The following is a 27,206-nucleotide window of genomic DNA, read 5'->3' on the forward strand; positions in this document are numbered from 1 at the left end:
GAGAGCAGACTGAACAGTCAAACAGCGCAGAAGCCCAGCTATCGTCACTTTGGCCAAACCTGCATAAGGAAATGAGTGACGCTAAAATAGTAAACAGGGTGCAAGGGGCGGGTCCATCAGCCTTTATGGCCAGAGGTGTGGAAGAGGCAAGAGAGCAACAGCTGGCCTGTGACCAGCCCTTCTCCTGTTTCAGATCAGGTTTCAGGACCCAGATGGAGCCAGCAGCTGCCCCCACGTGATAGCAGCACTTCAAACATGTCTGCGACAGCTGATGAGACACAGAACACTGGTACCAGTTACTCAGGCAGCTCCGCTATGACATGAGATAGAGGAGTGGACCTCCATAGCTAATGGGACGACTACTACTACTGCTGCACCCAGTCCCCCTGCTACGACACAGCTCTCTCCCCACATCATAGCACTGGGTTTTATAGTTCATAACAAATACTTTCTAGTAGGGATGCACAATATATTGGTGAACATATCGGAATCGGACGATATTAGCTTAAAATGCCAACATCGGTATCGGCCCGATGTCTAGTTTAACGCCGATGTGCAAAACCGATGTCAAAGCTGACATGCATACCTATATAAACGTAGGTACATGACGTAATGACGCTATGTAAAATTTTGCGCTACATGTGCAACACAGCCTTCCTAACTTAGCCCACAATGTCTACTGTGTGGATCGAACAGTCAACAAGTCAAGCAGTCATTTGAAAGTAGAGGTCGACCGATTAATCGGAATGGCCGATTAATTAGGGCCGATTACAAGTTTTCATAACAATCGGAAATCGGTATTTTTGGACGCCGATTTTTACCCCCCAAAAATGTAACACCTTTATTTAACTAGGCAAGTCAGTTAAGAACACATTATTTTCAATGACGGTCTACGAACGCTGGGTTAACTGCCTTGTTCAGGGGCAGAACGACAGATTTTTACCTTGTCAGTTCGGGGATTCAATCTTGCAACCTTACGGTTAACTAGTCCAACGCTCTAACCACCAGCTTTACATTGCACTCCATGAGGAGCCTTTCTGTTACGCAAATGCAGTAAGAAGCCAAGGTAAGTTGCTAGCAAGCATTAAACTTATCTTATAAAAAACAATCAATCAATCATAATCACTAGTTAACTACACATGGTTGATGATATTACTAGTTTATCTAGCCTGTCCTGCGTTGCATATAATCGCTTAGGTACACGTTGCTCCAACGTGTACCTAACCATAAACATCAATGCCTTTCTTAAAATCAATACACAGAAGTATATATTTTTAAACCTGCATATTTAGCTAAAATAAATCCAGGTTAGCAGGCAATATTAACCAGGTGAAATTGTGTCACTTCTCTTGCGTTCATTGCACGCAGAGTCAGGGTATATGCAAGTTTGGGCGCCTGGCTCGTTGCGAACCTATTTGCCAGAATTTTACGTAATTATGACATAACATTGAAGGTTGTGCAATGTAACAGGAATATTTAGACTTAGGGATGCCACCTGTTAGCCTGTTTAGGATAGGGGGCAGTATTTTCACGGCCGGATAAAAAACGTACCCGATTTAGATAAAATACAGAACGGTTCCGTATTTCACTGAAAGGAAAAACTTTTTGTTTTCGAGATGATAGTTTCCGGATTCGACCATATTAATGACCTAAGGCACGTATTTCTGTGTGTTTATTATATTATAATTAAGTCTAGGATTTGATAGAGCGGTCTGACTGAGCGGTAGTAGGCAGCAGCAGGCTCGTAAGCATTCATTCAAACAGCACTTTTGTGCGTTTTGCCAGCAGCTCTTCGCTGTGCTTCAAGCATTGCGCTGTTTATGACTTCAAGCCTATCAACTCCCAAGATTAGGCTGGTGTAACCAATGTGAAATGGCTAGCTAGTTAGCGCGCTAATAGCGTTTCAAACGTCACTCGCTCTGAGACTTGGAGTAGTTGTTCCCCTTGCTCTGCATGGGTAACGCTGCTTCGAGGGTGGCTGTTGTCGATGTGTTCCTGGTTCGAGCCCAGGTAGGAGCGAGGGGAGGGACAGAAGCTATATTGTTACACTGGCAATACTAAAGTGCCTATAAGAACATCCAATAGTCAAAGGTATATGAAATACAAATCGTAGAGAGAGAAATAGTCCTATAATTCCTATAATAACTACAACCTAAAACTTCTTACCTGGGAATATTGAAGACTCATGTTAAAAGGAACCACCAGCTTTCATATGTTCTCATGTTCTGAGCAAGGAACTTAAACGTTAGCTTTCTTACATGGCACATATTGCACTTTTACTTTCTTCTCCAACACTTTTTTTTGCAATATTTAAACCAAATTAAACATGTTTCATTATTTATTTGAGGCTAAATTGATTTTATTGATGTATTATATTAAGTTAAAATAAGTGTTCATTCAGTATTGTAATTGTCATTATAACAAATAAATAAAAAAAATAGGCCGATTAAATCAGTTATGCTTTTTTGGTCCTCCAATAATCGGTATCGGTGTTGAAAAATCATAATCGGTCGACCTCTATTTGAAAGAGTAAGAATATTTCAGCGAGACAACTCAAAGACAAAATACATTAAACGCCAAGATAATGGAATTCATTGCCCTTGACAATCAACCGTTCTCTGTCATGGGTGATGTTGGCTTTCACCAACTGGTCGAGCACCGGTACACGTTGCCCTACCGGAGTTACACAGTAATAGTGTCACTGCTATTAGCTTCATGACATACTATGGAACGCCGTTTGGGTCTTTGCGTGTCATAAAAGATACATCCAACAACACTATTTGACGCGTCAAATAACAGTTCTATTATAGAATGTTGTATGTTCTGAATTTGCACGTGCAAGCCAAGCGCTACCACTACTATCAGTAGCACTGTCAAAGCTGTACAAAAAAGTCTGCAAACAAGCAAACACCGGCCATGAATGATGTGTTTACAATACTGTGTGGTAATAAAGCATTATTTGTTAAACCGCAACTTCTGGGGTAGCTAGCTAGCTAGCTTTAGCTTGGTACCTAGCTAGCACCAATACAACCAGCCTGAAAACAAAGACCAGTAAAAACTGCAGTCATTTTCATTATTCTTAGCAATGATTTAGGAATCCTATGACCAGCACCGTAGGTGCGCAAGACAACTTTACCAGCATCATAGCATACATATCGATGAATCGTTATGACACATCAAATACGAGTGAGTGTAATAACTACGTAAAAAAATGTATGAACGTGTTAAATTATAATGTGATGTGCAGTCATATTCAAGTCCTGATTGGTCAACAAGCTTATTTGGCACATCAAATAGTGTTATTTGACACGCAAAGACCCAAACGGCGTTCCATAGCATAAGAAATCCTGGTTGAGAATGAAACGACTGAACAAATGAACAACGAAACAGCACAGCAAGTAAGTGAAAGAAATAGGTTTCGATTATGTTTTACTGGTCATGGAGACATACGTAAATGCCAACAAAATAACTTTTTGGTCAGTGTGTGTGTAACCTTTATTTAACTAGGCAAGTCAATTAAGAACAAATTCTTATTTACGATGATCATCCAAGATGGCATAGCAGTCAGACATCCTTTGTCCTTGTCTTGTCCCATATATACACACGTGTGTGTGTGTGTGTGTGTGTGTGTGTGTGTGTGTGTGTGTGTGTGTGTGTACGTACACACACACACACACACACACACACACACACACACACACACACCTTTTCTTCGCATATCTTTTTATATATATTTTTTCTAAAAACCCAACTTCAAAACACTCTCCTGCAACCCGCCTCACCAATTTAAAAATAAATAGTATTATTTACCTCAAATCTGAAATCCACAACAGAAGCTAGCCAGAAGTTAGCCAGTTCACTAGCTAACGTTAGAATTCAAGCTAACTACGGTTGGCGGTCATCAGCTATCCCTTAGCTCGAAAAGCTATCACCAGTTTTGTACAACGCGACTCAGACCAGAGCATACCGGACCTATTTTCTCTCCATATCCCCGGATTTGTACCGCAAGCTCTGGACATTTACACCTGGATCTTGCAGCTAGCTAGCTGCTATCCGAGTGACTATTGGCTAACGTCGACCCCGGAGCTAATATCAATTATTCAGCAGCTAATCAGCTGAAGAGTTCCATCAGCCACTCCTGGGCTACAATCACCTATCCGGACCCGTTTTACTGCCGATGTGGAGCCCCATCGGGCCTTCATGACTGGACTACCGACGTTATCTGCCCGAGGGAGTTATCCAACTGGCCCCTCCGTCGCGACGTAACCTGAACGCCCATCTGCGACCAGCTAATCGTTAGCTGTCTTATCGGCTGCTATCTGAATAGGTCTATCGGCCAATTTTCTTGGGCCACTATAACTAACTATTTTGCCAATTGGATTGGTCCCCTCTACCACACGGAACCCCACTAATCTAGCGACGGAAACGCACAAGGTGGCTAACAACAGCCCATCTTCTGCCAACTTGCTACCCATGGCCCGGCTAGCGGTCTGAATCGCCGTGACCGCAACCAACCTCACTACTCACTGGACCCTTTTGATCACTTGGCTAAGCATGCCTCTCCTTAATGTCAATATGCCTTGTCCATTGCTGTTCCAGTTAGTGTTTATTGGCTTATTTCACTGTAGAGCCTCTAGCCCTGCTCATTATACCTTATCCAACCTCTCAGTTCCACCACCAACACATGCGATGACATCACCTTGTTTCAATGATGTTTCTAGAGACAATATCTCTCATCACTCAATGCCTAGGTTTACCTCCACTGTATTCACATCCTACCATACCTTTGTCTGTACATTATACCTTGAAGCTATTTTATCACCCCCAGAAACCTGCTCCTTTTACTCTCTGTTCTGGATGTCCTAGATGACCAATTCTCATAGCTTTTAGCCGTACCCTTATCCTACTCCTCCTCTGTTCCTCTGGCGATGTAGAGGTTAATCAAGGCCCTACAGCGCCTAGCTCCACTCCTATTCCCCAGGCGCTCTCTTTTGATGACTTCTGTAACCGTAAAAGCCTTGGTTTCATGCATGTTAACATTAGAAGCCTCCTCCCTAAGTTTGTTTTATTCACTGTTTAGCACACTCTGCCAACCCGGATATCCTAGCCGTGTCTGAATCCTGGCTTAGGAAGACCACCAAAAACTCTGAAATCTCCATCCCTAACTACATTTTCAGACAAGATAGAACTGCCAAAGGGGGTGGTGTTGCAATCTACTGCAGAGATAGCCTGCATAGTTCTGTCCTACTATCCAGGTTTGTACCCAAACAATTTGAACTTCTACTTTTAAAAATCCACCTCTCTAAAAACAAGTCTCTCACAGTTGGCTCCTGCTATAGACCACCCTCTGCCCCAAACTGTGCTCTGGACACCATATGTGAACTGACTACCCCCATCTATCTTCAGAGATCGTGCTGCTAGGTGACCTAAACTGGGACATGCTTAACACCCCAGCCATCCTACAATCTAAGCTTGATGCCCTCAATCTCACACAAATTATCAATGAACCTACCAGGTACCATCCGAAAGCCGTAAACACGGGCACCCTCATAGATATCATCCTAACCAACTTGCCCTATAAATACATCGCTGCGGTTTTCAACCAAGATCTCAGCGATCACTGCATCATTGCCTGCATCCGTAATGGGTCAGCGGTCAAACGACCTCCACTCATCATAGTCAAACGCTCCCTGAAACACTTCAGCGAGCAGGCCTTTCTAAATCAACCTAGCCCAGGTATCCTGGAAGGATATTGACATCATCCCTTCAGTAGAGGATGCCTGGTTATTTTTTTTAAATGCCTTCCTCACCATCTTAAATAAGCATGCCCCATTCAAGAAATTTAGAACCAGGAACAGATATAGCCCTTGGTTCTCTCCAGACCTGACTGCCCTTAACCAACACAAAAACATCCTGTGGCGTTCTGCATTAGCATCGAACAGCCCCCGTGATATGCAACTTTTCAGGGAAGTTAGAAACCAATATACACAGGCAGAAAAGCAAAGGCTAGCTTTTTCAAGCAGAAATTTACTTCCTGCAACACAAACTCAAAAAAGTTCTGGGACAATGTAAAGTCCTTGGAGAATAAGAGCACCTCCTCCCAGCTGCCCACTGCACTGAGAATAGGAAACTCTGTCACCACCGACAAATCCACTATAATTGAGAATTTCAATAAGCATTTTTCTACGGCTGGCCACACTTTCCACCTGGCTACCCCTACCCCGGTCAACAGCACTGCACCCCCCACAGCAACTCGCCCAAGCCATCCCCATTTCTCCTTCTCCCAAATCCAGTCAGCTGATGTTCTGAAAGAGCTGCAAAATCTGGACCCCTACAAATCAGTCGGGTGAGACAAACCCTTTCTTTCTAAAATGATCTGCCGGTAATTGTTGCAACCCCTATTACTAGCCTGTTCAACCTCTCTTTCGTGTCATCTGAGATTCCCAAAGACTGGAAAGCAGCTGAGGTCATCCCCCAATTCAAAGGGGGGGAACACTCTTGACCCAAACTGCTACAGACCTATATCTATCCTACCCTGCCTTTCTAAAGTCTTTGAAAGCCAAGTCAACAAACAGATAACCGACCATTTCAAATCCCACCGCACCTTCTCCACTATGCAATCTGGTTTCAGAGCTGGTCATGGGTGTCGCTCTTGCTGCTGGTGATCCACCTCTACGCAGACGACACCATTCTGTATACTTCTGGCCCTTCTTTGGACACTGTGTTAACTACCCTCCAGACGAGCTTCTATGCCATACAACTCTCCTTCTGTGGCCTCCAACTGCTCTTAAATACAAGTAAAACTAAATGCATGCTTTTCAACCGATTGCTGTCTGCACCTGCCCGCCCGTCCAGCATCACTACTCTGGACGGTTCTGACTTAAGTATTTGTAGTTGTCCACATATTCTAGGTGTCTGGTTTAGACTGTAAGCTCTCCTTCCAGACTCACATCAAACATCTCCAATCCAAAGTTAAATCTAGAATTGGCTTCATATTTCGCAACAAAGCATCTTTCACTCATGCTGCCAAACATACCCTCGTAAAACTGACCCTCCTACCGATCCTCGACTTCAGCGATGTCATTTACAAAATAGCCTCCAATACCCTACTCAATAAATTGGATGCAGTCTATCACAGTGCCATCCGTTTTGTCACCAAAGCCCCATATACTACCCACCACTGCGACCTGTACGCTCTCGTTGGCTGGCCCTCGCTTCATACTCGTCGCCAAACCCACTGGCTCCAGGTCATCTACAAGACCCTGCTAGGTAAAGTTCCCCCTTATCTCAGTTCACTGGTCCCCAAAGCAGCACCCACCTGTAGCACGCGCTCCAGCAGGTATATCTCTCTGGTCACCCCCAAAGCCAATTCCTCCTTCGGCCGCCTCTCCTTCCAGTTCTCTGCTGCCAATGACTGGAACGAACTACAAAAATCTCAAACTGGAAACACTTAGCTCCCTTACTAGCTTTAAGCACCAGCTGTCAGAGCAGCTCACAGATTACTGCACCTGTACATAGCCCATCTATAATTTAGCCCAAACAACTACCTCTTCCCCTACTGTATTTATTTATTTTGCTCCTTTGCACCCCATTATTTCTATTTCTACTTTGCACTTTCTTCCACTGCAAACCTACTATTCCAGTGTTTTACTTGCTATATTGTATTTACTTTGCCACCATGGACTTTTTTGCCTTTACCTCCCTTATCTGACCTCATTTGCTCACTTTATATATAGACTTATTTTTCTACTATATTATTGACTGTATGTTTGTTTTCCTCCATGTGTAACTCTGTGTTGTTGTATGTGTCAAACTGCTTTGCTTTATCTTGGACAGGTTGCAATTGTAAATGAGAACTTGTTCTCAACTTGCCTACCTGGTTAAATAAAGGTTAAATAAATAAATTTACAATGACGGCCTACCCCGGGCGACGCTGGGCCAATTGTGCTCCGCCCTATGGGGCTCCCAATCACAGCCGGATGTGATACAGCCTGGATTCGAACCAGGGATTGTAGTAACGCCTCGCACTGAGATGCTGCATCCATGTGTGTGTGTGTGTTAACTGTAGTAGAATGCTTAAAAGGCTGCTAAAATGTTGAATATCAGTATATTTTCTTGGCAAGGAAAATATCAGATAAGGTTATTGGCCAAAAATGTCATATCGGTTAATTAAGCCAGTAGCCTGTACACTAACAGCAGACTTTTTACATCACAGGGTTACTTGGTTGGCATGCTGATCAAGCGATTGTACTTTAACACACTTCAACCATCACCACAAGCTGCAAAAAGAGTGATACAGTAAAATGTGGAATAGGATACTGCAACTCTGGTTTCCTTGTTATGGGTGACCACAATTCTGTCTCTTCACATGCCACAGCATGTCCTCTGTGTCAAACAACTGTTTTCACAAAAACATCTGTTTTCACATAGCTACATATCATATCCACTAAGTAGTAATGAGCACTACAAGGTCATTCCAATATCAGTCATTCAGCAGTGGGGACTTGTATAGTCTCCATGGAAGTGTATTTCACTTACAGATGTAGGATCTTACATTTCAGCCAGTTTGCTACAGCAGGAAAATAATCCTGCAACAGGATATGTGAATTATGTGGATAATAAATTGACATTTTTGTAGGGTTTGACACATTTTTCATAAGGTAAAATCAAGTCAAATGTAATTACAAAACTTCAGAAGCCTTTTAAAACCTCAAATGTCCTGCATTGAAGGAAAGTTCTCCTGCAACAGGGTGATCAAATTAAGATCCCACATCTGTAACACTCTCCAACAGCAGTGAGTTATTACTAGGGGATGTGCATCTTTCCCTTTGAAGACGATTCAATACATGGGCTCCGATACGATACAGGAACAATACGCTTTAGTTTGAAACGATTCAGTGTGATTCGGTTGGATTAGACGAAAGAGTCTGTGCGATTAGGTTCGATGCACTAACATTTGTTGCATAAAAATTCATTTTCCATTCTACATAAAAAATCTGCTGCTGATGGAGCTCATGAGCTGGGCTCTCGGAGCGGACTTGTGTGCTTGTATGTGTGTGAGACGTGTGTGTGTGTGTGTGTAAATGATGTACACGTCTATGGTGTAGTACAGTGAGCTCCAAAGGTATTGGAACAGTGACATTTTGTTGTTTTGGCTCTGTACTCCAGCACTTTGAAGTTGAAATGATAGAGGGTATTTCCATTCATTTCGGGTGAACAGTTCCGAAATTACAAGACTTTTTGTACATAGTCTCTCCCCCCCCATTTCTGGGGACCAAAAGTATTAGGACAAATTCACTTGTGTATTTTTGGTCCCATATTCATAGCACGCAATGACTACATCAAGCTTGTGACTGCACATTTGTTGGATACACTTTTTACCATTCATTTCTATTGGGCACAAAATAATCTGAAACAACCAAAAACAAACAGCAAATGCAACAAATGTGTAGAGTCACAAGCTTGATGTAATTGTTGCATGCTACAGAAGGAATATGGGACCAAATACTACACTTTTTACTACTTTAAAACAAGTGAACTTGTCCCAATACTTTTGGTCCCCTAAAATGGGGAGACTGTATAAATGCTGTAATTTCTAAAAACGGTTCACCTGAAATGGATTCAAATACCCTCAAATTAAAGCCGACCGTCTGCACTTTAACCTCAGTCATTGTATCATTTCAAATCCAAAGTGCTGGGGGTACAGAGCCAAATCAAAAAATTACACTACCCCTATACTTTTGGCACTCTCTGTATGTAGGCACCTGAGCTAAGCCATAAGGGAAAATGATCTGTTTGTCATTTTTGCAGATTAAAAGTGTTAGACCTAATAATATATATCTTTAAAATTAGCTCTGACAGAGTGCATTGATTACTGCATTGTTGGGAGGGCTTGCAAAAAATGAATTTCACTGTACATGTGACAAAACTTGAACATAGAGCAAAACTTTGGATTTCATCCAATCTCATAATTTAATGGTTTAGACTGTCTGGAAGTTGACTGACTTGGGAGTGAGCTTCCCTTCTCCCGCTGTCCTCGTTATGAAATTATCTGCTTTATCCTGTAAAGTTAAGGAAAACTACCAAAACTGTCACTGATGGTAAACCTGAACAATCAAAATAAAATGTAATGTAAGCCATGATCAGCATGTCTAGCCAGATGAGTGGTGCCTCCGGCAGTAGCTTGGGCTGCTTTTACTCCGGTAAAACAATTTAACAGTGCATTTGATCAAAATCACCTTGCAAATTATATTGGTGGTCACTCAACTAATATTGAGTATTTGAATGCTGAAGGTGACAGGCAGATGTGGAAGATCAGGAATAGGCCTACCTCTCATTGGTCAGTGTGCAGTTTGACTAGGCTAAATGACTTGTAGATCAATGACTGTCAACACAATTACATGCTTAGTTCGACACTGAAGGAGAGGAATCAGTTATCACAAAATATTAGGTATTTTCAGAAGGTAGAAAGAAAGTCATTTGAACAACAAATATTAGTGAACCGGCGATTCGTAAAGTTGAAATCTATTTCCTGACCGATGCATGCTACATTTGGATTGGTTTGGGGTCCCATGGACCAATGAACTCATATCTTAAACAATTGAACCAGGGACCAATTTGTATCAGTGAATGATTACATCCCTAGTTATTGCTAGTGAAAACAGAAGCTGTCCATCAGTCAACAGCAGGTCCAGCTCACTAGTAGTAGAACACAATGCCAGTGGTGTAAAGTACTTGAGTAAAAATACTTTAAAGTACTACTTATGTTTTTTTTTTTGGGGGGGGGGTATCTGTACTTTACTATTTATATTTTTGACAACTTTTGCTGTTACTCTACTACATTCCTAAAGAAAATATATTTTTTACTCCATACATTTTCCCTGACACATAAAAGTACTCGTTGCATTTTGACAGGAAAATGGTCTAAGTCACACACACACACACACACACACACACACACTTATCAAGAGAACATCCCTGGTCATCCCTACTGCCTCTGATCTGGCGGACTCACAAAACACAAACACTTTGTTTGTAAATTATGTTTGAGTGTTGGAGTGTGCCCCTGGCTATCTGTAAAAAAACTAAAATAATTATGCTGTCTGGTTTGCTACATAAGGAATTTGAAATGGTTTATACTTTTACTTTTGATACTTAACTACATTTTACAATTCCATTTACTTTTAGGTAAGTATATTTAAAACCAAAATACTTTGACCTTTACTCAAGTAGTATTTCAGGGTGACTTTCACTTGAGTAATTTTCTATTAAGGTATATTTACTTTTACTCAAGTATGACAATTGAGTACTTTTTCCAACACTGCACAATGCTGTGTAGTAGAACACAATGCTGTGTAGTAGAACACAATGCTGTGTAGTAGAACACAATGCTGTGTAGTAGAACACAATGCTGTGTAGTAGAACACAATGCTGTGTAAGCCTCATAGGTGGTTCGTTTAACCACCATCAACCGTACCTCCAGCTGTCAATAAATGACTGTACATGACGGAGAGAAATGAAAGACCAACTACCCCTCCTTATAGAAGGATAGAGGCCCGATTTCAATGTACTGTCCTCGCCCTAAGCATGAGTGTGTGTGCGCATGACGGGGAGCAGGGGTCCCTCATCTCTACATCCACGGCAGGGTTATTGAGGGGGCACCAGGGCATTGATGACCTTGACTGCCAGGTCCCTAGTCCACGGGAGAGCAGAGGAAAAATGGCATGGCTATATTTCAAGTAAATGGCTTGAATGGGAATTATGAGCTGCCATTACTGTAAAGCTGTTAGGATTTGTTTCTTTAACGCTCGGGATCCCCCCCCAGAGTGTAAGCCTGCAGTGTACTTACAGGAGCGGGCTCCTGCTTCCATCACTGAGGGGTTTGTCAGTGTGAGAGAGCGCACAGCTGAACTAAAGACTAGACCACTGTGTGTGGACAAGGCTGGCTAACAAAGACGACCTTTCAGCGCTCAGCAATTCTTCGCTCTGCTTTTTTTCCTTCCGTCTATGAACGTGCAGTGCAGTTCCAGATACTCTGACAGAGGGCTGTGACTAATACGTATTTTTCTGTTCTCACAAGTCTGGGAAGGGTGACACTGGCCTTCACCTTTGTCCCAGGTGCAGGCGTCGCCCAATAGCACGCACCCTGCTCGTGCAACTTGGTACGAGGCAGAGAAAATACACAAGACACTTGTCAGTCCATAATGAACAGAGGCGAATTAATCCTGACAATAAAGGAACCATATTAGACTGGGCTGTAACATTCACTGGGTATCCAGGGCCTGCCTGAGTGAGTGACCAGGGAGGTGAAGGCACAAACCTGTGGGCAGCTGCACTAGACTGGAGGTCAGCCAGCAGAGTTAAAGCAGCACTCGCCACTCATGCCCAAACTGAGGTCAGGGCCTCAGAGGAGAGGACACAAGTCAAACCAGCAGCACATAAAAGCCTACATTTCACAGGAGAAAACAACACATTCCTGGCTGTGTTAACCTAATCAGTCCTGGCAGTGTTAACCTAATCAGTCCTGGCAGTGTTAACCTAATCAGTCCTGACAGTGTTAACCTAATCAGTCCTGACAGTGTTAACCTAATCAGTCCTGACAGTGTTAACCTAATCAGTCCTGGCAGTGTTAACCTAATCAGTCCTGACAGTGTTAACCTAATCAGTCCTGACAGTGTTAACCTAATCAGTCCTGGCAGTGTTAACCTAATCAGTCCTGGCAGTGTTAACCTAATCAGTCCTGGCAGTGTTAACCTAATCAGTCCTGGCAGTGTTAACCTAATCAGTCCTGGCAGTGTTAACCTAATCAGTCCTGGCAGTGTTAACCTAATCAGTCCCGAGACTCCAGCAAAAAAAAATAAAAAATCTGCTTTTCATTTATCTGCATGTCCAGCCCTTATATTTAGCCTCACAATTAAGTGTTTTACAATTTTCTTTTCAGGACAACCAGGGCTACTAGTAGAAACAATATGAAATAAAACAGTTGCATTCATGAGTTTTATTGACAAATAAAGGTCCGCCAAAGCAAAAACCTGATAAAAAATGAATTTAGATGAACGCTGTCAGTACATAAATTGCTTGCTTAGTGGGAAATGTAATATCCAGCTAGTCAGTGACAACTATGTGAGCTTATTACATTATAGACACTGTCCTGGGATTCCCTATGCTCTTATATGTAGAACCCCTTACAGTATTATAGACACTACGTCCTGGGATTCCCTATGCTCTTATATGTAGAACCCCTTACAGTATTATAGACACTACGTCCTGGGATTCCCTATGCTCTTATATGTAGAACCCCTTACAGTATTATAGACACTACGTCCTGGGATTCCCTATGCTCTTATATGTAGAACCCCTTACAGTATTATAGACACTACGTCCTGGGATTCCCTATGCTCTTATATGTAGAACCCCTTACAGTATTATAGACACTACGTCCTGGGATTCCCTATGCTCTTATATGTAGAACCCCTTACAGTATTATAGACACTACGTCCTGGGATTCCCTATGCTCTTATATGTAGAACCCCTTACAGTATTATAGACACTACGTCCTGGGATTCCCTATGCTCTTATATGTAGAACCCCTTACAGTATTATAGACACTACGTCCTGGGATTCCCTATGCTCATCTATGTAGAACCCCTTACCTTCTAACCACTGGTGTAGCTTGTGAGTGTCATAAAGCAAAACATAATACATGCTCGTGGGAGTCTCAGCTTTTCAAAGATACACTATGTGGACACCTGCTTGTCGAGTTGGTCCCCCCTTTGCTGCTGTAACAGCCTTCACTCTTCTGGGAAGGCTTTCCACTAGATGTTGGAACATCGCTGCGGGTATTTGCATCCACAAGAGCATTAATGACGTTGGGTACTGACGTTGGGTGATTAGGCCTGGCTCGCAGTTGGCGTTCCAATTCATCCCAAAGGTGTTTGATGGTGTTGAGGTCAGGGCTCTGTGCAGGCCAGTCAAGTTCTTCCACACTGATCTCAACAAACCATATCTGTATGGACCTCACTTTATACAAAGGGGCATTGTCATGCTGAAACAGGAAAGGGCCTTCCCCAAAAATGTTTCCACAAAGTTGGAAGCACGTCATTGTATGCTGTAGCGTTAGTTTCCCTTCACTGGACCATGAAAAACAGCCCCAGACCATTATTCCTCATCCAAACTTTAGTTGGCACTATGAATTGAGGCAGGTAGCGTTCTCCTGGCATCCGCCAAACCCAGATTTGTCCGTCGGACTACCAGATGGTGAAGCGTGATTCATCATGCTACTGCTCCAGAGTCCAATGGCGGCGAGCTTTACACCACTCCAGCTGACGCTTGGCATTGCGCATGGTGATCTTAGGCTTGTGCGTGGCTGCTCGGCCATGGAAACCCATTTCATGAAGCTCCTGACAAACAGTTCTTATGCTGACGTTGCTTCCAGAGGCAGTTTGGAACTCGGTAGTGAGTGTTGCAACCAATGAAATGATTATTACGCGCCTCAGCACTCGGCGGTCCCGTTCTGTAAGCTTGTGTGGCCGAGCCGTTGTTGCTCCTAGACCTTTCCACTTCACAATAACAGAACTTACAGTTGACCAGGGCATCTCTAGCAGAGCAGACATTTGACAAACTGACTTGTTGGAAAGGTGGCATCCTATGATGGTACTACGTTGAAAGTCACTGAATCCACTAATTTGAAGGGGTGTCCACATAATCAAAAGCTACACTAAAGTGTTTGCAGCTCCTGGCCCCGGGCCCCGCCCTTGTCTCACAAACATAGCTCTAGCTCAGTCCCTGTTAAATCACATTGGTACCAACCAACAAAGTAGAAATAGATTAATCCAAAATGGTACATCCCAGAAGTCAGTAGCTCACGTAATGTTTAAAAGGGGTTAGAAGTCCTAAATCACACAAGTGCGGCATTGGGACGGGCATGGAATTTTGGATGACTAAGTGGTCTGCTTAATAACCAACCGTTCGAATAGTAAAAAAAATATTTTGTGTACTCAAAGTAACAAAGCTATGTTGAAGATGAAAGTTTAAAACAAGGGATTCTAATATCCCATAACTCTTCACAACAATGGGACTGTGCTGGTACCAGATTTGTGACAACGTTGTCTTAACCTGTATATTTTTCCTTGGAGCAAAGCAGGGAGTAAAAGCAGGAAGTGTACATCAATATGTGCTTTGAAATGTTGATTCAACTGACATTACAAAAAATACATTCCAACGTCATTTGAATGAACATTCTACATTAACATGGAAATGATTGCATCAATACCAGGCAGCCATTGCGAGTGAACCCACGAGTTTACCAGTCAAATTGCCAGGGTTGTCTCACTTCAGATGGTGTCACTCCTATGCAACACTCATCCCTCAACCGATCTGTCTTGTTGAACATCTCTAAAAATGTAGATTTTGCTCATCCGCCTAACACTAGTTCCTAATTCTGAAAATTACTCCTCTCTCGTGGGCTATGACGCATTGGCTACCAAAGCAAACCATGCTTGATCAGCTGAGCAAACTTGCAACAGCTAGCAGCCTAGTACAAGCTTGTTTGAATGGCCATATGGTAGCTAGCTACTAGCTTGTTGATTAAGTTGTACGGCACCAAAGTTAGGGGACTGTACTCAGAAATCCGCATGTATCTCACTGACTGCTGGCACTGTGCCTCACTACTTTGTAACATTTGGCCAACCCGATGTCGCAAAAAGCAGTGCTGTAATGCTAGAAATCTGCACACTAATAAAGGCAGTAAAGATATCATGAAAACAAGGGCTGGGAATTTCCAGGGACCTCAAGATACGATATTAACACAATACTTTGGTGGCGATAGGATCATGTGATTTTATTGCAATTCTTTATTCCAAACATATTGCTCACCATATGTCTGCTGCAGAGGGACAGGAGATAACTTGTTTCCTCATGGCTTTGATCAGTCATGGAAATAAAAGTGCTGAAAGCAAATTGGCTCCCTATTTACAAAAGGAGATGGAGAACAAGCTATGATGTAAAAATACTGGAGTTTTGGGTGCAGGTACAGCCAACTAGCGCAAAAACATTGCGATAGTCAACACGACGCATCGTCAAATAATATCCCGATATGGAACTATCGATCCCCCCATCACTAATGAAAACTAATTTGTGCATTAGCTAGAATTTTACTACACTAACTAGTTAGAGGGAGTATTCAGCATTGAATGTGTGAACTGTCGATGTTAGCGTTCCTGCCTTGCATTTCATATGGATTGATTGGCTCAGCCAGCAGGCAGACACTAACTAGTTACTTTTCGTGCACATTTCAAATTTCATAAATACTGATTCTCATTCTACCGCCACAAAACAACTTAGCTAGGCGTAGAATTAGGTAGTGAAGAATTGCTCATGGGAAAAAAAAACCATCAATATTACAGTTTATGGTAAGATTTAACTCGCATGTTTTGAGGATGAAAGGAGGTTCAGTGGACGATGTCACCTTGGTAACATGTTCAAATGTTAGGACAGCATATTGTAACCAAACGCATTTTTAGCTATCCCATGACTGTTATCAGACAGATCAGTGAAGACAGCCGCGTGCTATCTGATGTGAGAAAATGGGTTTAAAGGTTCCAAGCCCATTCTATTCATTGTTTGCTGCAAGACCTTGTTTCTTCTAGCAAGGGGCAATAAAGTTATCCCGTTGTTTAGAGTCCATGTTAATTGCAGAAACGGATTCAACGGCACAAATGCCCGGCCGTCCCGTCTTCTGCCAGCTATTCGTTCCACAGAAGAAGAAGAAAAAAAGAACGGTTATTAAATGTTCTTAACGGTCTTCATCCAGAACTGTCACTAACACTGTTATATGGTAATTGTGTCGGTCCTAGTTAAGATGCCCAGTAATGCCTTTAAGTGTTGCCTGGCTGAACAGGTCCAGGTTGCTAGCTAGCTGATGAGATCAAATCGACAGGGCACCATGCCATTGCCCTAATTATAAGAGTTGAGGGAGTAGTTAGCTAGTAACTACTACAATTGAAACAAATTCTTTGGTTCATTTAAAATATACTCCAGGAGCAACAGGGCCAAAAGATCCAGTGATGTTACGGAAATAATGCCAGAGCTGGATATGACTGTACATTATGCAGAATACCCCAAAAATACCCAAACTGATGGGATGCCTCACAGACAGAGGAGAAGCAGCATAACAGAGGACTTCAGGAGTAGAGATGAAATTTCAGCGCTAACCTCTGCTTTCAATGAGGTTAGCAAACCCGTCAATATGCCTAGTCAGAGATCATGACCTCCCCGGGAGATCCAATGTAAAGATAATCATACATGGTCCAGTGTGGCTGTGTAGGTGGTGACGTCTAGCCCACACTCGAGTGCAGCGTTCAGACGCTATCTACGACAACCTTCCCTCGTAGGGTGCAGAGTTACACCAAGGCCTTTCTCCAGGAGATTTCTAATTGGCAACTTCAAATGACCCCAATAAAACATACAGATACCAGTGTTTATGGTGACATTCAAGCTTACACTGATCCTCTGTGTAGGACTGACACATGACTGGAGGAGGAAAACAGAAACTTAAGTATGTTGCAGAGGAAGCTCAGTTTCTGTCTGGGCCTCCCTTCACCAATCTGAAAATAAACAAGCCTTGCCGTTTCATGTGGTTTCCCAGACCAACCCTCTGCGTGCTTCAGAACTAAAATCTTGACTTGCAACCTCTTGAGTTTCTATTTCACTTTTGAGCTAAAAAAAAAAGGCACGAGCTCTGCTGTGTGTTTGTGCGTATGTGTACACATCACCTTGAGATGGATGGTACTGTAGTTGACTTGTTCACATAGTGATATTGTGCAACAACTCTGTTAGCTCCCTGAAGGAGATCTAGTGGCTCAGTTTGTATTATATTAAAGAGAAGGAAGAAGAATCAACTTCCCAGGTCATGACGTGTACAGTATATCATGACCTGGGCAGTTGATTCTTCTTCCTTCTTTTTAATATAACACAAACTGAGCATGGTTGACTCATTAACAGTGCATGGGTCCAAGCTACATATGTAAATATTTGCCTGTTGGGGGAAGAAACATTGTCAGCACTCAAATGTTTCCTGTCTCTTAAAGGTCACCAAGTCATCAGGGATGGGGTGTTCTGCTGCTATTAGGAAACTGGATTTAATTACCTTGGCCAAACAACAGTAATACTAAAACATTTGTCACAAAGAAGAAAACTAGTGCAGTTTGCCATTGGTTGTTGTAGTGAAGAGAAATGTTAAATGGGCGAGTGTGGCAAAATATTGACCTACAGTATCATTTACAAAAAATAGTGGTGAGGATGATTAATGTAGGAGTGCATCCAAACAGAAACACATCACAGCCATGCTGTTTAGTCAAGCATGTTGGCCTTACCAATTTGATGGCCACATATTCGTTGGTGTAGAGGTTCTTCCCCAGCCGCAGCTCTCCAAAATTGCCACAGCCGATTTTCTTTCCGACGCGGAAGTTTGGGCCAACCATAAGAACCCCAGAGTTGGTCCCTGTACCTCGGACAGTCCTGCTGCCAGCCGCCTTAGACATATTTTTCCCTTCCTCCGTCTCTCCCTTACCCACCTTCTTGTCAAAATCCATAAGCTTGTGATACCCTGGCCTCTCCACGATTACTCCCCGGCCATGCAAATCACAGAGGGGCCAAAACAACAAGGACTCTTAGGGGGGAGGGAGGCAATACAAAGACAGAGGAAAGGTGTTGTATAGAAATGTGCAGTGTATTAAAAGCCACTTCCACTGGGTTAAACTGCAGCCAAAACACACCGTATTTATATCTGGCAATGTTGTACTGCATGCACTCTTCTCTTCTTTCTTCTCCTCGTTTATGGAGGTCAACTCCTTTCTTCTCCGTTTCTCCAACTCCAATATCAGAGTAGCATGTCCCTGCCTGAAGGGGGCAGGTTGTGCTAGCATGCACCCACGCACACACAAACACACACTCATACACAACAAGCACTCTGAATCCCAGCTACTGGATCCACGACGCAGCTTGGCAACTTCCCCCAAAGCCCCTCATTGCTTCCTTCTGGTCAGTCTTTGGTAATACAGCAGACATTCTTCATGTTCCAGTGCCACGGCAGAAGAGGCAATGGTGGAGGCAGTGTCAACAATGATGAGGTACTGCAGTAGTCCTGTTCGGTTTAGTTGGATATCTGAAAGACATGCAAACACACACTAAATTAGCCATTAGGTGTAACTGAATCCATTACAGAACATCTTGACAAATACTTTTGAAAACACATTTGCCGTGATCAGTTATCAATTACATGTATTTTTTTATGATAAGCCTAAAAGACTAGAGAAATCTGCATGACATTTCCAAACAAGTCTGAGATAAGATCTTATAAAGGTTAGTAGGCTACTCATCTTTCATACATTTCCAGCCTGAAGTAGAAATGGGATCCATTTTCAGAGTAGCACATGCAGTGAATTTAATAAAACAATCAATACGGGTGGAAACATCACATACTAGATGGAGTTTTAAGATGAGAACAACACATCTTTCCATGTTGTACCATCTTCGAATGCCCGAAAAACCTGCATCTAAACACACTATTGGGCCATGGCTTTGGACAAAATGTGGTCCTTGCCTATTAGCTGTAAAGGCTAAACCGTGACCGATTCATAGGGCTTTTTGAATGGACAAATTCAACTGTAGTGTGCTACATAACCTAAGCTTTGTACAAGTTCATCATCATATCAGTATTCACTGGTAGCATTTGAATAGTTCATAGCATGAATGAAGGTTTCTGTATAACCCTGAGGCCCAGCTTTCCTCCCTCTCCTCCCCTTGGGACCTGTGATGTTGTGGATACTCGTGGAGAGCAGGTAATGCCAGCAATATTGTCAGGCAGCTATTCTTTTCTCAGGCAACGCACTTAAACTGATCAATGATTGCCAAAATGCCTCTCCTAATCCATGTAGCTTGGGAAACTGATTCACATCATAGAGTAAAGGAGATGCATTGAAATAGAGGTGGGGAAAGGGGGATACCTAGTCAGCTGTACAACTGAATTCCTTCAACTGAAACCACATGGCTTACCTATAATATCCATGTTAATCATCATTCAAATTATGAAAAAGTATTAGATGTAAAGAAAAAGTAAAACAACTTTCCCAATGCCCAGAAGGCTTCTTACAGTAGTAGTCTAAGTTAGCCTAGTTTATTCTACGTGTAGAATAGGCTAAATGTCTGAATGTGTGTGTTTCTTCACCTGTGCAAAGAGTGAAACAATAAGCAAGTGTTCAATCATTGTCTACTTATAGTAACAACACTGGTCAATGAATGAAATGGAAACCCCTTCACTTATATCCACCACCACAAATTATGAAATAGAGAGTACTGAATATAATAAATTCTTCTTCCATCTCAGTCATGTAAACACAGATAAAAAAAAAATAAAAAGAGGGAGTTTTGTTTGGAGTGGGGTAGCAAGTGTGGCTAGTTTTAATTGGGAAACCAAATTTCAATCTGAAAGTAAAAATAACTTTATTTGAGTCAGTGGTGATGAGTCTCTATCCAATCAACTTGGAGAAATTGAGAAGCCACAGAAACATAACATTATACTACAACGACTAGTCACTAAATACCACTCTGTTATGACCAAACAGTTACCAAATATTATATTGTCACCTTAGTTTTCACCTGACAAGTTGCCAACAACATGTGGTGTTATGAGTAGCAACTGTCTTTGTTTACAATATAGTTATCCTTCAAGCAATATAGCTATAGATACTAGCTAGCTATAAATAAATATTATCGCTGCAAATGACAACATAGTGATTGAACCATTTGGTAGGCATTTGACAAGGAAAATAGACAATGAATGCTGGGCATGTTAGCTAGACGAATTTTTACGCAATGTTGCTTGTTAACTAGCTAGCTACTGGCCTAACCTGCTATTCTCAATTTATATCCAGACAGTTGAGTCGTTAGCTAGATAACAGTGACACAGACCAACTAGACGATAGCGTCTGTAATGAGTTAGCTAGCTAACAAGTAAGCATAAAGTGACAACCTAAAACTAGCTTCTGCGACGAAGGCAACTGGCACAGGCTAAAGAAGGCCTCACATCAAGCTACTGCTGTAGCGCGCTAATTTAGCTCTTTCTCGTCCTCTTCGTGCTAGCGGTTCTATGGGCGGCACCTGCTGTCAAGTTCTGTGGGAAAGGCATCCAGCTAGCTACCTATAAAACCGCTACCTGTACGAAGAGGTCAATACTTATGATCAATCTGTGGTTTTAATCTTTTTCTACTTGTCAACTCCGTAAATACTTTGTGACAGTGAAAACGTGAGTCGCTTCAACCGTGGAAAATGTATCAAATCGTTTCAGACTTGCAAACTAGCTACTAGTATCGCAGCTGAGCTGCTGCTAGCACTGCAGGTCATTTGGGAAGTGGCCAACAGTCTCTGAGATAGTGACTTATCAACAGTTTGTCGTCTTTCTACGCTAGGTTACCACTTTGCAAACTATGAGAAGTGTTAGCTACTGTAGTTAGTATACTCATCGGGCAATAATTGAAAATGCCATAGTTTAACGTTACTGATTGCTCCCAAAACACAGCGATCAGTCCCGTACAGCTAAGCAAGCTAATGGCGCCGACTAGAACAAGCTAAAACTGGGCAGAACATCTAATATTAATTACATAACCTTCATTTCATATCAATCAAGACACACCCTTCTAATATAGTTAGGTAGCTAGCAGACATAGCTAGATAACATTATACGAGGCTTGTAGCCGTACGTAAAATAAAGTGCATTTCACCCCCCAAAAAACTGCGTTTTATTCAGTTCCCAAATATATCAGCGGGCAACTCCTTAATCTTCACAACCGAAATCCATTTGTAGCTAGCTAACGTTAGCTAGTTAATATACGGGTAAATGCCTTCGGGAAAAAAAGCACCCCTATTTAAACGTGTATAGTATCAACAAAGAACATATTTACCTCCCTGTATGTTCAAAGTGGATGCATCAACATGTTCACGTATATATGAGATGTTATATCTTCGCCCCTCGCTAGCTAGGGCTTGATGTTGTTGTCTCGATTTAAGCCTCCCCAGCCGATAACTAAGTAAGCATTCGATAATTCAGCGTCACCTTCTTCCTCTCCCATCGGCGCTGGTTAACTAGCGCACCTCGCTTGGAGAATATGACTAAATCCGTACTACAGATCGAGCTACCATGAAATATTCGTGCGTAGATGCTGGGTCAGTTTCCAGCCGTACAATTTACGGAGATGCAAATGTTGAGTTGTTGTGAAATACTGGTCTGTAATTTGGTAACGCATACCAACATTTATTTGTTGAACTTTGGTGTCTTGAGGGTGCTTTCTATATAACCCACTAGACATACAAGTAGGTGAGAGTGGGGCAAATTGAGTAGCCCTTGTTTCTAGGAAACCATTAACACGTTAGCTCTTGAAAACCACAGTTTAGTGCCTCCAGTTGACGACCTACACCTCCTCCCCAGTCAGCTAAAAACATATGTATAGTCAATCTGATGTCTGCATTGGTTTACAGCATTTGCGGCCTCTTTAGAAGTCCGAACATTCAAACTTCTTGTGCTTCAGGGAGCTATCATATGCATCCAATAAACTGGTCTGCACCGCACCACTCATTGTGATTCAGGGCTAGTTTCTATAGCCATCCAGCTAATTACAAGCGACTGGCTAAACGAAAAGACCTTACCTCTTCTGAGATGTTGGAGTCCGTTTCCCGGTGCTGACATTGGAGCTCAGCCAACATAGCATGAAATAAAAAGGCAGCACAGTTTTCCCACCTGCATCTCCATCCCGAATCTCCCCATTGCCCCGCACAGCAAAATGTGTCTATATTTAGGCTATTGTTTAAATTTGTATTTCACACTATGTTCAAATAAATATGAGTATAATGCTTTGTATGGATGTCAACCCCAATTCATGTTCATATCATCGTGATCAATCAACTGCATTACAGTTAAAAACGACTGACTGCCACCATCGATTTCTGTATGCTAACTATGCTACCAGTTTATACGAGTGGGAGTTCCAATTTAGCAGTCACTTTTTCTAAACCTGAAAGTGACAACTTTGAAATGTTAGGCAGCAAAAACAGTCAAATGCAGTTGAAGTCGGGTTTACATACACTTAGGTTGGAGTCATTAAAACTCGTTTTTCAACCACTCCACAAGTTTCTTGTTAACAAACTGTAGTTTTGGCAAGTCGGTGAGGACATCTACTTTGTGCATGACACAAGTCATTTTTCCAACAATTGTTTACAGACAGATTACTTTACTTATAATTCACTGTATCACAATCCCAGTGGGTCAGAAGTTTACATAAACTAAGTTGACTGTGCCTTTAACAGCTTGGAAAATTCCAGCAAATGATGTCATGGCTTTAGAAGCATCTGATAGGCTAATTGACATCATTTGAGTCAATTGGAGGTGTACCTGTGGATGTATTTCAAGGCCTACCTTCAAACTCAGTGCCTCTTTGCTTGACATCATGGGAAAAATCAAAAGAAATCAGCCAAGACCTCAGAAAATAAATTGTAGCCATCCACAAGTCTGGTTCATCATTGGGAGCAATTTCCAAACGCCTGAAGGTACCACGTTAATCTGTACAAACAATAGTATGCAAGTATAAACACCATGGGACCACACAGCCATCATACCGCTCAGGAAGGAGACTCGTTCTGTCTCCTAGAGATGAATGTACTTTGGTGCGAAAAGTGCAACTCAATCCCAGAACAACAGCAAATGACCTTGTGAAGATGCTGGAGGAAACGGGTACAAAAGTATCTATATTCACAGTAAAGAGTCCTATTTTGACATAACCTGAAAGGCTGCTCAGCATGGAAGAAGCCACTGCTCCAAAACCGCCTTTAAAAAGCCAGACTACGGTTTGCAACTGCACATGGGGACAAAGAAATGTCCTCTGGTCTGATGAAACAAAAATAGAACTGTTTGGCCATAACGACCATTGTTATGTTTGGAGTAAAAAGGGGGAGGCTTGCAAGCCGAAGAACACCATCCCAACTGTGAAGCACGGGGGTGGCAGCATCATGTTGTGGGGGTGCTTTGCTGCAGGAAGGACTGGTGCACTTCACAAACTAGATGTCATCATGAGGAAAGAAAATGATGTGGATATATTGAAGCAACATCTCAAGGCATCAGTCAGGAAGTTAAAGCTTGGTCGCAAATGGACAATGACCCTGAGCAAAATGGCAAAATGGTGTAAGGACAACAAAGTCAAGCTATTGGAGTGGCCCTCACAAAGCCCTGACCTCAATCCTATAGAAAATGTGTGGGCAGAACTGAAAAAGCATGTGTGAGCAAGGAGGCCTACAAACCTGACTCAGTTACACCAGCTCTGTCAGGAGGAATGAGCCAACATTCACCCAACTTATTGTGGGAAGCTTGTGGAAGGCTACCTGAAACATTTGACCCAAGTTGTACAATGTAAAGACAATGCTACCAAAAACGAATTGAGTGTATGTAAACTTCTGACCCACTGGAATTATGATGAAAGAAATACAAGCTGAAATAAATCATTCTCTCCACTATTATTCTGACATTTCACATTCTTAAAATAAAGTGGTGATCCTAACTGACCTAAGACAGGGAATTTTTACTAGGATTAAATGTCAGGAATTGTGAAAAACTAAGTTTAAATGTATTTGGCTTAGGTGTATGTAAACTTCTGTCTTCAATTGTATATCCTAATCGGATTTTAGTAACAACGTTGTGGGCCGGTTACAAATCATCAATCATGACAGATTTTACAAATATCCACTTTGTTAGATCAGATTTGTTGATTGTGCACCAATCCAGTGTCCTTCCATTGCCCATGGTCTGCATTCCAATTACCTCTTTACCGAATCTATCTCCATTACCTCCCCAATCTCTTTCCAGGAGTTCAAATTAATTTTCGTGTCTTAGAAATCCCTACATGAGGTATCATAAAGATACATTTTACTCATGAACTTGTTCTGATAGTCTTTTGTCAAAGTTCTCCATGTTTATTGTCAAGGTAGTAAGTTTGTGTGAGGCGCATGGCATTGCTGTATGTAGCTCGATTTGGCCTCCGCAATTGCGTCACACCCTCCTTTTCGAAGCCTCTCGACCTTATTGGATCAAGCATATCTTGGCTTTTACACAGGTGTTCGGTGCATGCTCGATAGCTAATTAGCACAGGTCTGTCTTCCGTTAACAAGTGATGTAAGATGGGATATGAAGGAAGAAACCACATGTAAAAAGTGGTTAGGTCCCAAAAAATGTATTTCACAAAGTCAAATGAATTTACTGTGTTAGAGGTTACATGATGCTTGAATCTAAACCAAAGTAGATCATTTTAAGATTGTTCTATACATCAGTTGGGGTCTCTATAAGCTTCAATATGAGGTCCTAAACCTAGTATGAAAATGCATCCTTGTAGCTGTGTGGGCTAATATCGTCAAAATGTTTGCTTTACCCCATATGATAAAACTCATGCTATACACAGTGTCAACGTTTATGATCACTATGTTTGATGTACAAGATGACATGGCGTTATACCCTGGGTTGTCCTGAACAGAATGATCCTAATTTGCTGCGGACCACACATTTGAATGCAGTCCATGACTCCATTCTATGCACACCAAAATTACAATCTGCTTCCCTGAATTGCATTGTGAAAGCCTAACACTGTAAAATCGTATTTGGTCATTTAGCTAGCCATGTTGACATTAGAACAAGCTTTCAAATTATGCCCACCCGGCCCAGATTGCGATTTATAATGGGACATTTTTGGATTGCATAAACAACAACAATAATTGTTTGATGGCGGGGATGCGGGGCTGTGTTCCAAACAAAACAACTACAAGTGTTCTTGCTCTAGTTCCTCGACTGCACATCTAGGAGAGCTCAAAAAGCACCTTATATTTGAAGACTCTTCTTTGAGTCATAAAAGTGCATTGAAATTACTTAGGAACTGTGCACATATTGGAGAGGTGTGTGACCACTAGGAGACAACAGTTTGACCTTTCTCTCAAACCCTTGGAATTGTTTTGTCTTATGTTGCACCTACCCCACATTTTCAAATAATATTCTGATCATATACTTAATGTATCCAGAGTATTCTCAGATTTCGTTATCAACAAATGCCGTGAAAAGTACAGTAAATGTAAAATCGCAAAATCAACAATGTAATGTTTGGATTCAGTCTTGTCAGGTGAACTGTTGTGTCCTCACCTTTTAGTCTAATAATTTCCCCATCATTTCGAAATGGTTCCCTTTCAATTGCTACCATGGTTATGCATATTCTTTCCATATTTCTTCTGTAAGACACATTTAAATTTAGCCCTATCCATATAGGCCAATTCCCACAGGCGTAACTGGTTCAAACAAAAACCGAACATTGCAAAGTTAAACAAACCATACAACTCTATCCACAACAATTTTACAAAAACAATGTATTTGAAGAACAGTGCAGATGCAAAGTTTTTTTAACCTTTTTTAACTAGGCAACTCAGTTAAGTACAAACTCTTATTTACAATGACGGCCTACCAAAAGGCAACGGGGGATAAAAAAATATATATATAAATATAGGACAAAACACACATCACGACAAGAGAGACACCATAACACTACATAAAGAGAGACCTAAGACAACAACATAGCATGGCACCAACACATGGCAACACAGCATGGTAGCAACACGACATGACAACAACGTGGTAACAACACAAACATGGCAGCACACCAACATTGTAGCAGCACAAAACATGGTACAAGCATTATTGGGCACAGACAACATCACAAAGGGCAAGAAGGTAGAGACAACGATACATCACACGAAGCAGCCACAAGTGTCAGTAAGAGTATCCATAATTGAGTCTTTGAATGAAGAGATGGAGAGAAAACTGTCCAGTTTGAGTGTTTGTTGCAGCTCGTTCCAGTCGCTAGCTGCAGCGAACTGAAAAGAGGAGCTACCCAGGGATGTGTGTGCTTTGGGGACCTTTAACAGAATGTGACTGGCAGAACGGGTGTTGTATGTGGAGGATGAGGGCTGCAGTAGATATGTCAGATAGGGGGAGTGAGGCCTAAGAGGGTTTTATAAATAAGCATCAACAAGTGGCTCTTGTGACGGGTATACAGAGATGACCAGTTTACAGAGGAGTATAGAGTGCAGTGATGTGTCCTATAAGGAGCATTGATGGCCGAATGGTAAAGAAC

General features: G+C 42.0%; 1 protein-coding gene across 4 annotated transcripts in view; it reads right to left on the minus strand.

Moving 5' to 3' along the window:
• The window catches only part of LOC115192544 (casein kinase I), a 53,795-nt gene extending 31,674 nt beyond the window's left edge, over nt 1-22,121 (minus strand). For 2 of the 4 annotated variants that reach the window (XM_029751168.1, XM_029751167.1), the window contains exons 1-2: nt 21,957-22,121; nt 18,372-19,162 (exon numbers count right to left, since the gene is read on the minus strand). In XM_029751168.1, the coding sequence (XP_029607028.1) occupies nt 18,372-18,590 (219 nt within the window). In that variant the 5' untranslated portion in view covers nt 18,591-19,162; nt 21,957-22,121. The remainder of the gene's footprint in view (nt 1-18,371; nt 19,163-21,956) is intronic. The other 2 variants (XM_029751171.1, XM_029751169.1) reach the window with 1 other exon arrangement.
• Between the last annotated feature and the right edge of the window lie 5,085 nt (nt 22,122-27,206).

Source organism: Salmo trutta, chromosome 4, assembly GCF_901001165.1.
Source record: "Salmo trutta chromosome 4, fSalTru1.1, whole genome shotgun sequence".
NCBI lineage: Eukaryota > Metazoa > Chordata > Actinopteri > Salmoniformes > Salmonidae > Salmo > Salmo trutta.